Here is a 17,198-nt window from a genome sequence, read left to right as displayed (position 1 = left end):
GGGGGGCCGCTCTCACACCGGGGCAGGGGGGGGCCGCTCTCACACCCGGGGGCAGGGGGGGGGCCGCTCTCACACCCGGGGCAGGGGGGGCCGCTCTCACACCCGGGGCAGGGGGGGGCCGCTCTCACACCCGGGGCAGGGGGGGGCCGCTCTCACACCCGGGCCGCAGGGGGGGGGCCGCTCTCACACCCGGGGCAGGGGGGGGCCGCTCTCACACCCGGGGCAGGGGGGGGCCGCTCTCACACCCGGGGCAGGGGGGGCCGCTCTCACACCCGGGGCAGGGGGGGGCCGCTCTCACACCCGGGGCAGGGGGGGGGGGGCCGCTCTCACACCCGGGGCAGGGGGGGGGCCGCTCTCACACCCGGGGCAGGGGGGGGGCCGCTCTCACACCCGGGGCAGGGGGGGGGGCCGCTCTCACACCCGGGGGCAGGGGGGGGGCCGCTCTCACACCCGGGGCAGGGGGGGGCCGCTCTCACACCCGGGGCAGGGGGGGGCCGCTCTCACACCCGGGGCAGGGGGGGGGGCCGCTCTCACACCCGGGGCAGGGGGGGGCCGCTCTCACACCCGGGGCAGGGGGGGGGCCGCTCTCACACCCGGGGCAGGGGGGGGCCGCTCTCACACCCGGGGCAGGGGGGGGCCGCTCTCACACCCGGGGCAGGGGGGGGCCGCTCTCACACCCGGGGCAGGGGGGGGCCGCTCGCTTCACACCCGGGGCAGGGGGGGGCCGCTCTCACACCCGGGGCAGGGGGCGCCGCTCTCACACCCGGCGGGCCCCCCGAGGCGCCGCTCTCAGTCAGTGACTACCTACCCCAACTTTGAAAATCCAGTGAAGCTCCAGGTAGAAGTCTCCGAGCTGTAAGGCAGAGGGGATGAGCAGGTTACATCAGCCGCACACGCTATACACAGATAGGAGTACACTCCGGGCCGGTTGGGGCCGTTACCTCTTTAAGGGCATTTAGCAGGCGAGGTCTCTTTTCCTCCACACTTTCCCTGGATTGCTGCTTCAGTTTCCTCAGTAGCGCAGTGACTGAAATATAAGAACATTCATGGACCGAGTCCACCCAGGATCATAGAAGGAATCCACTGCAGCCCATTGTAGATCACCGCTCCCCTGTACAGCATATCCCTCATCTACCATCAATACAGTCTAAGACCGGCCTGTCCAGATATCCCCTCCCCTCCAGTGATGTCACATCCCTTCCAAGATAACTCCTCCCCTTCAGTGCGATTTCACCAACCCATCCCAAAAAATTTCTCACCTTCAGTCGCAGCACTGGCCCCTTCTAGGTAACATCTTTTCACAGTGATTTCATCAGCTCTTGCCAGATAACCCCTCCCCTCCAGTGATGTCACCAACCACTCCCAGATAACCCCTCCTCTCCAGTGATGTCACTAACCACTCCCATATAACCCCTCCCCTCACAGTGATGTCAACAGCCCTTCCCAGTTAACTCCTCCCTTTAAGAGTGTTGTCACCATCCCATCCAAAATAATTCCTCCTTTTCATAGTGACATCACAAGCCCTTCCAAAATAATCCCTCCCCTTCACAGTCATAGCACCAACCCCTTCTAGGTGACCTCTCTTCACAATGATGTTACCGCCTCTTACCATATAACCCCTCCACAATTATATCATCAGCTCTGCTGAGTGTCATCCCCTTTATTTCTATCACTGATGTGGGTCTTTGAAGTTGGACCCTCGCTGATCATGAAGTAATGACACATCCTGGTGACTTGCCATAACTTTAGAAGATGGCAGTGACGCTTTAAGGGTGCGTGCCCAGGATCAGTGTCTTGGACACAGCATACGTCAGCTGAGTCTAAAATGCTGCGTTCTACAGTACAAGCATAGTGGACGGGATTTCTATACATCCCGTACCCACTGTGCTTTTTTCCCGCCGCAAACATTGACCTGCGATGCGTGTTTCCAGACCACAGCATGTTGTTTTGCTACGGAATTGCCTGCGTCCTCCGTAGGGAGAACACAAGCGAGAGACCGCAGTGCACGGGAGCCCTGATCGTAGGCATAGTCAGCTGCAGTCTCCTGCAGAGGAGACGCGCGGCCCCGAAGGTCAGGACCCGCTGCGTTATGAACGCAGCGAGTCCGGATCGTGGGCATATACTCTAACATTCAATTTTTACTGCAGGCTGTAAAGTGAGATGCTTTTTGCTAACCCACCCTGCAGCAACATGTTAAGCCACTAAGGGGTCAGCCAACAGATGCTGCGGAGGGGCCGAGAAGATGAGGGGCCACCACATACACCCCATTCTCTATTTCTGGCCCTAGCCATCGACTGATGGGACACTTAAAAGATATCACAACCTTGGAGCACCAAGTTTACTAAAGTCGAGGGCTGGAATATTGGCGCTGGCATTTGACACATGCGCCATCTCCGCAGTTGTGCCCGGAGCAGTGGAGAGAAGCACGGCACGAGATGTCAGCATTTACACATCGGCCCGGGTCTGAGCGCCCCGCTTGTCTCTGGACTTTACTATCAAGCGAAAGCTGAGGACACGGGCAGCCCGTAAGGACGAAGCATAGGGGAAGCCGCTTACTCATCTGTCTGTCTCCATAGCTGATGGCCTCCGCCAGCGGGCTCCAGCCCTGCGCGTTCTTCACCTTCACCGGGGCGTTTGTGCGCCAGCAGCAGATGAGCGCACTCTGCAAAAAGGGGAACAGTTACCCATTAAAATTTTATATGGATCGGTGGCCGGACAAAGCTCCCAAACCCTCTGCTGACCTATGCATGGTCATAGCTCATTCTGGCTGCCACTAGAGGGAGCCCACCGCAGACTGTTTCAGGATAATGTAATGGTCCAGCTGCAATGAGGAAGATCCCTATGTCGGAGCATTATATGACTTGTATCCTGTGTTTTTCACCAGCTGACCCCTTTGCAGGGGATCTTTGAGAGAGAGGGGGGGGGGGAATCTTTGTTGGGGTCTTTGTATGTGTGGTGGAGATTTCATTATTTCCGTGGCTCATCTTTCGCTCACAAACCTCGGATTCCCCCGGACACATTGCAGAACTTAACGTGTAATCCATTCAGTGACAGGGCTGGAGGGGTAAAGTCTGCTGTCACTGCAGAGGAACGAGCGTCCTCCGCCCCGCATCTGCTGACTCAGCACGCCTGCAGCCACACACCACGACCGTGTATGACCCCTGGGATTAAATAAGTCTAATCAATTCCTCCAAAACAGCGCCACCCCCGTCCATGGGTTGTTTCTGGTATTGCATCTCATCCTCACACACTTATAATAGATCCGAGCTGCAATACCAGACACAACAATAGACAGGGGGTGGCGCTGCTGTGGCAAGCAGCTATGTACAATGTGCCACACACCGGTCACTGACCACAATAGAGAAATCCAGTCATTTACAACGCAGGAAGCGAACGATTGCAGAACTACAACCTCCAGCATGCACTGACAGATGGAGGCTGGAGGCCATAGTTCTGCAATAGATACAAAAGACAGGAGACAGGCCGAGGTGGCCAAGTATAAATATCAGCACGTACCTTTATTGCCCAACATCACGGCAAGGTGTAACGGGGTATTACCTGGAAGGAGAAAAGAGGAGACTCAGCTGCAGCATTTAGTGGGAAACAACTTGTCGTGCGACACAATGTTTCTCTATGGGGGAATTTGGGCAACGAGTGACGACAATAACAAAACACCAAGGAGCAGATTTCAGTTTCACTCTGCTTGCTGTCAGTGTATGGCAACTCCGCTCGTTCTGCTGCAAATGTCATGGCATGCTGGGAGTAGTAGTATGCAGAGCTCCCTGTATAGGATGTCAGGGCATGCTGGGAGTTGTAGTTTGCAGAGCTCCCTGTATAGGATGTCAGGGCCATGCTGGGAGTTGTAGTATGCATAGCTCCTGTACAGGATGTCAGGGCATGCTGGGAGTTGTAGTTTGCAGAGCTCCCTGTACAGGATGTCAGGGCATGCTGGGAGTTGTAGTATGCAGAGCTCCCTGTACAGGATGTCAGGGCATGCTGGGAGTTGTAGTATGCAGAGCTCCATGTACAGGATGTCAGGGCATGCTGGGAGTTGTAGTATGCAGAGCTCCATGTACAGGATGTCAGGCATGCTGGGAGTTGTAGTTTGCAGAGCTCCCTGTATAGGATGTCAGGGCATGCTGGGAGTTGTAGTATGCAGAGCTCCCTGTATAGGATGTCAGGGCATGCTGGGAGTTGTAGTTTTGCAGAGCTCCCTGTATAGGATGTCAGGGCATGCTGGGAGTTGTAGTATGCAGAGCTCCCTGTACAGGATGTCAGGGCATGCTGGGAGTTGTAGTTTGCAGAGCTCCCTGTACAGGATGTCAGGGCATGCTGGGAGTTGTAGTATGCAGAGCTCCCTGTACAGGATGTCAGGGCATGCTGGGAGTTGTAGTATGCAGAGCTCCATGTACAGGATGTCAGGGCATGCTGGGAGTTGTAGTATGCAGAGCTCCATGTACAGGATGTCAGGGCATGCTGGGAGTTGTAGTTTGCAGAGCTCCATGTACAGGATGTCAGGGCATGCTGGGAGTTGTAGTATGCAGAGCTCCATGTACAGGATGTCAGGGCATGCTGGGAGTTGTAGTTTGCAGAGCTCTCTATGAGGATGTCAGGGCATGCAGGGAGTTGTAGTTTGCAGAGCTCCCTGTACAGGATGTCAGGACTTGCTGGGAGATGTAGTTTGCAGAGCTCTATGTGCAGGATGGCAGGATACGCTGGGAGTAGTAGTATGCAGAGCTCCTTGTACAGGATGTCAGGACATGCTGGGAGTAGTAGTTTGCAAAGCTCCTTGTACAGGATGTCAGGACATGCTGGGAGTTGTAGTTTGCAGAGCTCCTTGTACAGGATGTCAGGACATGCTGGGAGTAGTAGTTTGCAGAGCTCCTTGTACAGGATGTCAGGGCATGCTGGGAGTTGTAGTTTGCAGAGCTCCCTGTACAGGATGTCAGGACATGCTGGGAGTAGTAGTATGCAGAGCTCCTTGTACAGGATGTCAGGACATGCTGGGAGTAGTAGTTTGCAAAGCTCCTTGTACAGGATGTCAGGACATGCTGGGAGTTGTAGTTTGCAGAGCTCCTTGTACAGGATGTCAGGACATGCTGGGAGTAGTAGTTTGCAGAGCTCCTTGTACAGGATGTCAGGGCATGCTGGGAGTTGTAGTTTGCAGAGCTCTCTGTGCAGGATGTGAGGGCATGCTGGGAGTTGTAGTTTGCAGAGCTCCTTGTACAGGATGTCAGGACACGCTGGGAGTAGTAGTTTGCAGAGCTCCTTGTACAGGATGTCAGGGCATGCTGGGAGTTGTAGTTTGCAGAGCTCTCTGTGCAGGATGTGAGGGCATGCTGGGAGTTGTAGTTTGCAGGCTCTCTGTACAGGATGTCAGGGCATGCTGGGAGTAGTAGTATGCAGAGCTCCTTGTACAGGATGTCAGGACATGCTGGGAGTTGTAGTTTGCAGAGCTCCTTGTACAGGATGTGAGTGCATGCTGGGAGTTGTAGTTTGCAGAGCTCTCTGTACAGGATGTCAGGACATGCTGGGAGTAGTAGTATGCAGAGCTCCCTGTATAGGATGTCAGGACATGCTGGGAGTTGTAGTTTGCAGAGCTCCTTGTACAGGATGTGAGTGCATGCTGGGAGTTGTAGTTTGCAGAGCTCTCTGTACAGGATGTCAGGACATGCTGGGAGTAGTAGTTTGCAGAGCTCCTTGTACAGGATGTCAGGGCATGCTGGGAGTTGTAGTTTGCAGGCTCTCTGTACAGGATGTCAGGACATGCTGGGAGTAGTAGTTTGCAGAGCTCTCTGTGCAGGATGTCAGGACATGCTGGGAGTAGTAGTTTGCAGAGCTCCTTGTACAGGATGTGAGTGCATGCTGGGAGTTGTAGTTTGCAGAGCTCTCTGTACAGGATGTCAGGGCATGCTGGGAGTAGTAGTATGCAGAGCTCCCTGTATAGGATGTCAGGACATGCTGGGAGTTGTAGTTTGCAGAGCTCCTTGTACAGGATGTGAGTGCATGCTGGGAGTTGTAGTTTGCAGAGCTCCTTGTACAGGATGTCAGGACATGCTGGGAGTAGTAGTTTGCAGAGCTCCTTGTACAGGATGTCAGGGCATGCTGGGAGTTGTAGTTTGCAGGCTCTCTGTACAGGATGTCAGGACATGCTGGGAGTAGTAGTTTGCAGAGCTCCTTGTACAGGATGTCAGGGCATGCTGGGAGTTGTAGTTTGCAGGCTCTCTGTACAGGATGTCAGGGCATGCTGGGAGTAGTAGTTTGCAGAGTTCGTAGATAACATATTACAGGCATTAAAAGCTCCCGGGCCTCCTGTGAAGCTGACGTGTCGGCGCCGGGGAGCGCACGTCCCTATTAATGGGTCACCACTTAAAAAGGAAATGAGGAGATGTTACTGAAGGAGGCATGAAAGTCTGCGAGACGATCGGCAGATTGAGGCTGACAGAACTGGGGCAGCAAACGCGCAACTTACCCTGATAAAACTTTAAACAGCGCTTTATATGAATATTTCAGGTGCAAGAAATGAAGACGTCGCTTGTGAAACCGCGAAAGCAAGACACAAAGCGCACAGTACGGGGTCTCGCGGTGGTGAATGGGGCTCATTAAAGGGGTCTGTCTGCTAGAGTGGTGCAAAAAAACACATAAAAATAAATCGACTGATGGGGATCTCTGCCGCCCCCTGCACCGCACGGGGGCATCAGAAATAGCCAGGAGACCAGTGAGGGACATAGTGGAGCACGCGGAGTACGGAGCGCGCGGAGTACGGAGCGCGCGGAGTACGGAGCGCGCGGAGTACGGAGCGCGCGGAGTACGGAGCGCGCGGAGTACGGAGCGCGCGGAGTACGGAGCGCGCGGAGTACGGAGCGCGCGGAGTACGGAGCGCGCGGAGTACGGAGCGCGCGGAGTACGGAGCGCGCGGAGTACGGAGCGCGCGGAGTACGGAGCGCGCGGAGTACGGAGCGCGCGGAGTACGGAGCGCGCGGAGGGGGTCAGATACTCAAAAAAGTACGGGACGATTTTTGGAGAGAAGTTGAGCGGATTCATCACCGATTTAATCCACTGCAGTGGCAAAAGGAGTCTGTTGTAAAGATTTGCAGATTAAAGGGATTGTCCACTACCCCCTTCTAAACACTTGGTTGCCCTCAGTAAAATATTAACTTTGCCCACCTCCGATGCCGGTCCAGCAGTGTCGGTGCTAACTCTCCTGGGAATGGTGTAACGTTGTCAGCGCCGGCTTCACTCTCCTATGGATGTAATGGACATCCTGAAGAAGAGGCAGCAGCCGCAGCGTTCACCTCCTCCGGAGACAGTGAAGTGGCTAGCCTGACATGTCACACGATCCCCAGGAGAACAAGTGCTGATACTGCTGGGACCAGACCAGGTGAAGGACAGAGTATATTATTTTACTGGGGGCAAACATAGGGATTAAGACGGAGTCATCCAAGTAGTGGACAATCCCTTTAAATTAATAGGCAATTTCTGCTGTGGATTTCTTACCAATTTGTACCGCACAAATGCAGATTATACCACCGCCCATGCGTAAAGTGATGAGCTGCGGATGTGAAATCCATATTGTTGGTCGCTTTAAGCCGCCAGTTTTCTTCGCAGCGGGTAGATGAGATTTCACAGATTCCCATTCATTATGCTGGGACTGTAACATCCAGAAAATCTGCAGACGTGGACGTGGTACATTCTACCCGGACAGCAAAATATGCTGCAGTAATTACAGGACTTTTATGAATACGGTGTCTGTAAGAGTCCAAAAAGCTTAGTCTGAAACCCGTGGATTGAAAGCTATTGATGAACTACAACCCTCAGCGTGCTCAGCCAGGAGTCGTAGTTTTGCAAGAGCTTTAGATCCACAGGTAAAGCCGCCACTCTATGAAGCAGGACATGCTGGGAGTTGTAGTTGTACAAGCCACGGTTGCAGCCTGCTGCTTTATGGCGTAAGTCTTGAGGTGGACATCGCTTATCGTCAGGAAATCCCTGACGTGTGACTTCGGCCGCACCGCCATGTGCACACTTCCTGTGCGGCTCGTGTAACGCTGCGGGCGGCAATGTATCTATTACATTACAATCTGGGAGATTCCTCGCGGGACGCTCGCAGCTATTGACTTTCGCAGGCGCTGATGGCCGGGCTCCTCTCAGGGGTGCCACAACCCCCAACAACTTAATTAGCAGAAATGATAAATAACTAAACCTCTGTACCGCGGCCAGCAGATAAAATTAGCGGCACGGATTCGATGGGAACGTGGGAGCGCGGCCCGGAGAGCAAAGCCTTGAATGAACAGAAGGTTTTGACAGACAGCGGAAGATATTAAAAGCCCGTGACTAATCCCGGCATCCAGAAATAATGCACTAAATACAGAGTTCATAGGAAAGGGAGGAATATTACTGGAAGCCAGCGATGGACGGACCCTCAGTGAAGCCAGCGATGGACGGACGGACCCTCAGTGTAGCCTGCGGCTCATAAGTCCACCGGTCACCTTTAGGCTGTGTGCACACGGTGCGTTTTTGTCGAGCATTTTTCTTGCAGATTTTCAGAAATCTGCAGGGATATCCTTATGCCAAAGTCTATGAGAATCCTGAAGTTTTGTGCACAAAAATATCTGCAGCATGCCAATTCTTTCTGCATTTTTCCTGCATTTTCACAAAGAAAACAAATTCTGCAAATACACACCCTTTTTATTCCTGCCAGATTTGGGCGCAGATTGTCTGCAATGTGTGCACATAGCCTTATGCTCCAGATCACTGGCAGACAAGTCCAGCAGCCACCACTAGAGGGAGCTCTGCCCATTATTTAATAGAGTGCGGCTCCCCCTAGTGGGGACATCAGATGGGAAAAATGTTATTTTTATGTAGGCGACAGCAATTTTCGGAGTTTCCATTGAAATTATGGGAGAGAGCAGCAACTGCACAGCCTCGCCATTCCTAACATCAAGCAATGGAGCCCAGATTTCAGAATCGCACCTAGCCCGTTGACCAGCCGGAAATGTCAGAGAGGATCTATAGCAAGGGTCGGTTATGGAGAACGCAGATCTCACAGACGGGTGAGGCTGGTATTTCTCTGTCGTGTATACAGCTCCTATGCAGACCCATGCGGCTCCATGGTAACATGCTACAAACAAAACCAGTGTGCAGCCCAATAGTGTGCGTCTTATCCCACTACCTCTCCCAATAACAAATCTCTCCACAGTGCCCAAGGGGTCACAAATAACAGGTCTCCAGGTTAGTATGATGTCAACGGCGTGCCCGGGTGGGGGGGTCCGTTTTGCTGCCACACAGTGCACTGTTACACACATCCAATTTTGGACCAAATCAATGACACCTCTGATCTCCTTAGTGGTCGGGTGTCATACTGAGGATCCAGACATAATCAGCCGGTAAATCTACCCAATTGGTTGCATCTTACGGAGATTAGTGGTGCCTCCCGGGGGCCTCCCCGACAGCCGGCGCCTCCCGGGGGCCTCCCCGACAGCCGGCGCCTCCCGGGGGCCTCCCCGACAGCCGGCGCCTCCCGGGGGCCTCCCCGACAGCCGGCGCCTCCCGGGGGCCTCCCCGACAGCCGGCGCCTCCCGGGGGCCTCCCCGACAGCCGGCGCCTCCCGGGGGCCTCCCCGACAGCCGGCGCCTCCCGGGGGCCTCCCCGACAGCCGGCGCCTCCCGGGGGCCTCCCCGACATCTGCTATAGGGCAAAGTTGCGAGACACCACCACACACACAGTCGCATGTTTAAAGGTCACCGGTCTCCAGTTTTTTGCCCTATAAGCTCCGGCCACCACCAGTGGGCTCTTATCTACAGCATGTTAGAATACTGTATATAAGAGCCCAGGCCGCTGTGTACAACATAAAATACACTTTATAATACTCACCTAAACCAGTCGCTGCGGTGGATGTGGCTCAAAAGGGAGTCTTCGTCCTCCGGTGCCGGCGCCTCCTTTCGGCCATCTTCATCCTCCTTCTCTAGCTGTGGTGCATTACGCGTCCGACGTCATATACACTCGCCGGCATCCAGGTCCTGAACAGGGCAGATCAAAGTATTGTAGTGCGCCTGCGCGGGACCGGCGAGTGTGTATGACGTAGGACACGTCATGCACCCCGACTTCAGAAGGAGGACGAAGATGGCCGAAAGAGGAGGCGTCAGCACTGGATGAAGTCGCCCATCTGAGCCACATCCACCGCAGCGACCGGTTTAGGTAAGTATTATAAAGTGTTATTTATGTTCTACACAGCGGCCTGGGCTCTTATATACAGCATGATAAAATGCTGTATATAAGAGCCCACTGGAGGTGGCCGCAGCTTATAGGCCCCAAATCTGGTGACAGGTTCCCTTTAAGCATGTTTTTTTATATCTAAGGTGAAAGCAGAATCAACATCAGAAGAAATGGAGATGATGTATTCTTCTGCTCTCTGTTATCAGCCATTTCAATAGAGTGTATAACGGTGTGAGCCATCACTGCTTTGCCGGATCCCTGCCCCCATCGCACATGTCACATATCTCCACACATGGGTGTGACGGGTATCGTTGCAGCTTCACTTTGTTTAGTGGCCATTCCCATAGCAGCGGTTGTACTTTTACCTGCGGGGGCCGGATGAGCGTCCCATCCCCGGATGCTTTCCTGCCACTTCCCACTATTTCTACACATACAGCTCCTGCAAAGAAATCCACTTCCAGCTGCTGCGGCTCCTCTTTAGAAGGCAGTTATCAGCGGATGGACAGAAATCTGCTGCAGCGGAGGCCAAAATAATTTGAAGCAAAATAAAGTATCAGAGCGATGGGCGTCCGCCCCAGTGTGCCATCAATTGTCTAATCCAGAAGACCCCTTTAAACCCTTACATTTAGTCTGACATCTTGGATTTTTACGCCACCTGCAAACACCACGAACCGCAAAACTGAGAAGCGTCAAATATCCAAAGTCAGACCCCGCCGCTGATCAACTCCCAACAGATCCCTGCAGATCAAAACCCGCTACACCGAGGCCCATCGCAGAGAGAACGCCGGCCCCTGTCCCATTGGGGTGCATCCATTACTGAGGAGCCCCCTCAATGTGCCGGTATTGAACCCGTACAGATCTGCTCCCCCTCAGGTGGAGCCAGCGGTGGACGCCATCTAACGCTACATTTCTGGTCTCAATGCAAAAAAAAATAAATCACAATGTCTCATGAGGGGACCAGGCAGCAGCATCCGGGACACGTCATGGTCTTACGCCGTCGGCTATTCCTCCTGATCTGCCACCAAACGCATCTGTAGCGCCCCTAAAGCCATCAGGGAGCTACAACGTTCTGCATCCTCACCAGGATGCAGGGCCTACCCCCTAGAGCACCAGAGGACCAGTGCCGGTCACACACAAACACTTCACAAAATCCCAGTTTTTCCCCAACAATCCACCATAGAATGGTACAGGGCTAGGGTCGGACCAATGGATGGCCGCCTAGAGGTGGAGCCAGTCCAGTCCACTCGTTGACCAGGTGGGAGGGGCAGACAGGGACAAAGAGTCTAGCAGTGACAGTGAATGTGAGGAGAAGCACTGACTTGGAGTGAACAGTAACCTGGTGCTCAGGAGGGTAGTTGCCGGTGGAGTACTCTGGAACTACGCACCAACGGGGTACAGGACCCTAGGACAGGCAGAAGCTCCAGGCAGGCCTGATAACACCTGCACAGCGAGGGGACCATCAAGGACCTTGCTGACCTTAAAAATCCGAGACTCAGTAGCAAAGAGAGAACCAGGGACAGGACCAGAGACTCCAACCCCACAGGGTTCACGCTACCGTCAGGCGTACAGAGGTGGACAAACCACCGGACTGGGACCCCCAGTAGCTCTACGCCACGGGGACCCACCAACCAGAGACAGGTGCAGAGGAACCAAACTGGCACTGGAACAAAGGGGACCTGGAGGTGAAACCAGCCGGCCTCGGGTAACCAGTTACCACCAGAAAGTGAGTAAAGAACCAGTTGCACTAAACCCCTTGTGTGGACTACCTTCTTCCGACACCCATCACATGACCCATCATCTGGGGCCGGCCCTGCTTGCGGAGGGCCTACCATCCAGGCTGCCATTAACACCAGCCCCAGTAGTGGACATGGAGCTGCCGCTGCTCAATCCACATAGCCGCAACACCGCAAGTGGTGTCACGTGTGAACATTATTCTAATCCCCTGTAAATATCCCCTTTACAAAAAGCCCCCATGGCACGGAACCGGGCAGCAGCCACCAAAGTGACATTCCCCAGATATACACCGCCCGGAACAGAGTACCCCATAACCTTGGTTGACACACATGCAATGGGAAGGGGGGGGGGGTGACACCTGTGCCCCATTCAGATTCCCTGGCGGCTGCTTAACTTAAAATCCAAAATCCTTCAATAGTCCCTGTACATCATGGTTAGACTTGACAAAAAAAATCAAACTTTGAACATCATTTTTAATGTGTTTGGGCACCTAGAATATTTAAGCATGGAAAAGCTTTTTAAAGGGGGGTTACCCAGCACCTCTCACTTCCAAATCAGCAGCCGCTGTACATGAGGTTCCGGTGAACAGCCCGCCAGGCAGCACAATACCTGACTAAACTGAGCAATGGAAGCCACCATCAGCAATGGATCGTCACCCTCCATGGGGAAGCGAGAAGTGCCGGACAATCCCTCTAAAGGGAATCTGTCACCAGGTTTTTGTTACCTAATCTGAGAGCAGCATTAGGCCCGTTTCACACGTCAGTGAAAAATACAGACGTTCTTCACTGACGTGTAAAACACGCACATGTCCCTCTGTGTGCCGTGATTCACGGCACACGTGGGTTGTCTAAGTGCAATCCGGGCTCCGTTCTCCGTGGCCCGTGATTGCACATAGAGATCAACTCACCTGTGCCCGCTCCCGCTCTCCATGGTGCTGAACGCTCCCGCGGTGCAGCATCCAGCCGGCGCTGACCCCCGCAGCAGCTGCTTCCGGGTCGGCTGTGTCGTGCATCATGAATATGCACGACAGTAATGAGCCGGCTCAGAAGCAGTAGGCAGAACAGGCTGCAGCCTGTTGAGTAAAAATGAAGCCGGGTGAGTAAAAATGATTTTTTATTTTATATGCACGTTTTTTTCTGGCACGTGTTTAACGGATCACACCACTGCATGGTCCGTGGGGCATCAGTGATGCCAGAAAAAAATTGACATGTCTCCATGCGGCAATCACGGACACGCATGTATGCCGCACGGAGACACGGTCAGTGAAAAAAATCACTGATGTCTGAGCAGACCCATTCATTATAATGGGGCTGTGTATGTCAGTGATTCTGGTATGTAGAAAAAAAAAAAAAGCACAAAACGTACCAGAATCACTGACGTCTGAAACAGGCCTTATGTAGGGGCAGATATCCTGATTCCAGCGATGTGTCACTTACTGGGCTGCTTAGTGTAGTTTTGATAAAATCACTGATTAATCAGCAGGAGATTATCATTACAGGACTAATTTGGTAGTCCAGCATATTCATGAGCTCTGTATATCTGTTAGATCTGCAGCAGAGAAAACATTGATTTTATCAAAATGACAGAAAACAGCCCATTAAGTGACATCACTGGAATCAGGGTCTCTGTCTCTACATTATTCTGCTCTCACATGGGGGAGCAAAAACCTGGTGACAGATTCCCTTTAAGGAACCAGCTCTGACATTTGGGAAATCTCATCAGTTTTGCAGGAACAGCAGCAGAACTTGATACGTGGGAAATGCACCCAATAATTTAAGAAATATCTGCGAAAGCTGAAAGAAAGGTCTCCTCCTCCCAAAAAAACGAATCAAAAAGAGCCCCAGGGTCACGGGGCAGGTGATGATCTGATTTGTGTCGCCGATTCCCAAACCTTCCTTTCTTATGCCGGATACGGGCCTGTGCGAGGGTTCGGGGTTTTTTGTGAAGTTTTCCTTGATACCATTTTGATGCTTGATCCATGGTTTTGGAGCGGATTCTTAGCTGCGGGGACTGAGAAATGGCGATTGTGGAGTTTACATTTGTCTCTATGACATTTACATGAATAAGTTTGCGGATGCTGCGATACCAAATAGCTTTATGTTTTTATGTCTTTATTTTTGCATTTGGAAAAGGGAATGACTAAAACTTTTATTTTAGCTTTTAAAGAAAAAAAAGAAAAAAAAGGCAGCACAACGAATCCACTGCCCCAAATTGCATCATTGAAATGTGACCACCTGACTGTGGCATCTAAGTAGTTAATTAGCAGTGACTGGTGCCATCTCTGGTTGCTGCTGGCTGTGTAATACAGCCCACTTCACACACAGAGCCCAGCATTTGTTGCCAGATCTCAGCTGATCGTTGGAGGTCAGATTGCAAGAAACTTATAATCGGGGGGACAATTCGAGTCGTCATCTGTAGCGATCGGCCGCTGATTGCCCCGAAACAGAAATCAATTGTCCAGTAGCGGCCCCGGAGTCGGCTTCCATTGTCTCCGATTATTGATCTGCCCGGTACTAACAGCTGAACACTGTGCACTGATCACATCCTAACAGACTAGAGGAGGGGACTTATACAGCAACCCCCATCATCCTCCGCAGTGCCCGTCCATGATGGGGCCAGGACATGACCCGGAGGTTACTACAATGATGGACACAACATCCAGACACGAGGAAGGAGGAAATCTGCAGCCGGGTCTCATTACAGGAGGCATCACGTCACCGGCGGACACGGAGACAACAACTCCAATCATCCTCTCTCTCAGTGATCTCTGACCTGTGCTTCTCCAGCTGTTGTAACCAGGCACAGGGTGGAGATCGGGGCGTTATGTGACGGGCAGCTGACATCATAAATCAGCAGCACTGTCTTCCCGCCATGACTGACACAGGCAAAACTGTCAACATTTACTGACATTTCTGAAGCAGACGTGATTGACACCTCCAACAGTCCCAATAATCGACAGATCGAGACGCAACTACTGACAGCCCACAGCGGATATCACTGACTGACAGTCCTACCGCTAATGCTGCAGTCAGCTCCGACCCCCAGGACGTGGATGACCGACTGGCAGCTCCGGGCACCCCAAATGTGAGCAGCAGCTCCAGGTGACAGCTCCAACACCCCCCCCCCCCAAAACGGGAGCTGCCAACGGCACCTCTGACTCCCCCAAACGTGAGTGGCCAACGTACACCTTAAACCCCCTCACCCCTGTGATTGACAGCTATGCCCTAAGAGGTTGTGCAACTGCTCCTGCCAGACATTGCTATCCCTGAATGATTGACAGCTCATACACCGCTGTGAGTGACCGCTCCGCAGTTACTGCTATTAACCCTGAGTAATTGACAGCTCCGGCCCCTTCACAACCATGACTGAAAGGTCAGTTCCTTATAACTTACTGCTTTGTCCTAAAAGGTTCTGCAGCAGCTGCACCCCTCCCCCCGTGGCTCTGACCTCTGAGGTTCTGTGGCAGCAACGGCAGTCACTGTGGCTCTGCCCTAAGAGGTTCTGCAGCAGCTCCGTCCCACCTCCCCGCAGCTCTGCCATGTGTGGTTCTACAGCAGCTCCGCCTCACCCCTGTGGCTCTGCAGCAGCTCAGTTCCTCCCGTGGATCTGCCCTCTGAGGTTCTGCAGCAGCTCAGTTCCTCCCGTGGCTCTGCCCCCTGAGGTTCTGCAGCAGCTCAGTTCCTCCCGTGGCTCTGCCCCCTGAGGTTCTGCAGCAGCTCAGTTCCTCCCGTGGCTCTGCCCCCTGAGGTTCTGCAGCAGCTCAGTTCCTCCCGTGGCTCTGCCCCCTGAGGTTCTGCAGCAGCTCAGTTCCTCCCGTGGCTCTGCCCCCTGAGGTTCTGCAGCAGCTCCGTCCCTCCCGTGGCTCTGCCCCCTGAGGTTCTGCAGCAGCTCCGTCCCTCCCGTGGCTCTGCCCCCTGAGGTTCTGCAGCAGCTCCATCCCTCCCGTGGCTCTGCCCCCTGAGGTTCTGCAGCAGCTCCATCCCTCCCGTGGCTCTGCCCCCTGAGGTTCTGCAGCAGCTCCATCCCTCCCGTGGCTCTGCCCCCTGAGGTTCTGCAGCAGCTCCATCCCTCCCGTGGCTCTGCCCCCTGAGGTTCTGCAGGAGCGCCATCCCTTCCGTGCCTCTTCCCTCTGAGGTTCTGCAGCAGGTCCGTCCCCCCATGGCTCTGCCCTCTGAGGTTCTGCAGCAGCTCCATCCCTCCCGTGGCTCTGCCCTCTGAGGTTCTGCAGCAGCTCCATCCCTCCCGTGGCTCTGCCCTCTGAGGTTCTGCAGCAGCTCCATCCCTCCCGTGGCTCTGCCCTCTGAAGTTCTGCAGCAGCTCTGTCCTCCCCGTGGCTCTGCCCTCTGAGGTTCTGCAGCAGCTCTGTCCTCCCCGTGGCTCTGCCCTCTGAGGTTCTGCAGCAGCTCAGTTCCTCCTGTGGCTCTGCCCTCTGAGGTTCTGCAGCAGGTCAGTCCCTCCCTCACTCACCGTGGCTGTCCTTCTGGCCGATGCTGTGGCTCCGGATCAGGGAGGACAGGCGGCGGATGTCGCCCTTGTACACGCACTCGTGCACCGGGTGGCAGGTGCCGGTCTTCTCCTCGCCGTCGCCTATGGCCGGGTTGGAGGGGGCGCGGATCAGCCGGTGGTTGCTGAAGCTTCTGCGGTTCTTGCGGGTGAAGGTGCCCCCGGCCGTCGCCTCCTCGTCCGGCTCCAGCAGCTCCTCATCCTTGCTCGGCTTGTGGTCCCGGCGGAGGGAGCGGATCTTCTCCCCGGTCATTGGAACAGCGAGGACGGGAAAAAACAAGGGCCAAAACACGGGCGGCCCCGAGCATGCGGCTCACACCGGGGATGTCCGACAGCGAACACCGCGCATCGTCCCAGCGACAAACACCTGCGGACCGACAAACACCCGCGGACCGACAACTCGGCTACATCGATGGGCGGGCACTACACGCACTGACGTAAGGAGCAGCGGCGGCGCCTGCGCAGTCCACCCCCACCGCGAGCGCGAGGGGACGGACGCGTGCGAGTGACGTTGTAGGCATGCGCAGTACGCTCTCTGTCAAAACCGGAGTGGGCGGTCGCAGTTTACTGACGTCATAGACTGTGGTAATGGTCATTGTCGGTCATTGACGTAGGTTACTTTCTACATTCCTGTGGTCACCAGATCTGCTGGGAATTTAGTATCACAAAGAGCCGAGAAAAAACAGGTGGTCGTCATAATGTGCCGTAAACAAGACGTTACCCATAGCAACCAATCAGATTCAAGCTCT

General features: G+C 54.2%; 1 protein-coding gene across 1 annotated transcript in view; it reads right to left on the bottom strand.

Annotated features, from left to right (window-relative positions):
• Positions 1 to 16,915, bottom strand: part of ANKRD13C (ankyrin repeat domain 13C) — a 25,547-nt gene extending 8,632 nt beyond the window's left edge. The window contains 6 exon segments of the mRNA XM_075322145.1: positions 809 to 853; positions 942 to 1,027; positions 2,557 to 2,635; positions 2,637 to 2,662; positions 3,517 to 3,558; positions 16,414 to 16,915. Of these exon segments, the coding sequence (XP_075178260.1) occupies positions 809 to 853; positions 942 to 1,027; positions 2,557 to 2,635; positions 2,637 to 2,662; positions 3,517 to 3,558; positions 16,414 to 16,702 (567 nt within the window). The 5' untranslated portion in view covers positions 16,703 to 16,915.
• Between the last annotated feature and the right edge of the window lie 283 nt (positions 16,916 to 17,198).

Source organism: Anomaloglossus baeobatrachus, chromosome 8 (assembly GCF_048569485.1).
Source record: "Anomaloglossus baeobatrachus isolate aAnoBae1 chromosome 8, aAnoBae1.hap1, whole genome shotgun sequence".
NCBI lineage: Eukaryota > Metazoa > Chordata > Amphibia > Anura > Aromobatidae > Anomaloglossus > Anomaloglossus baeobatrachus.
Note: the sequence above shows the minus strand (reverse complement) of the source record. Positions and strands in the feature narration are given on the sequence as shown.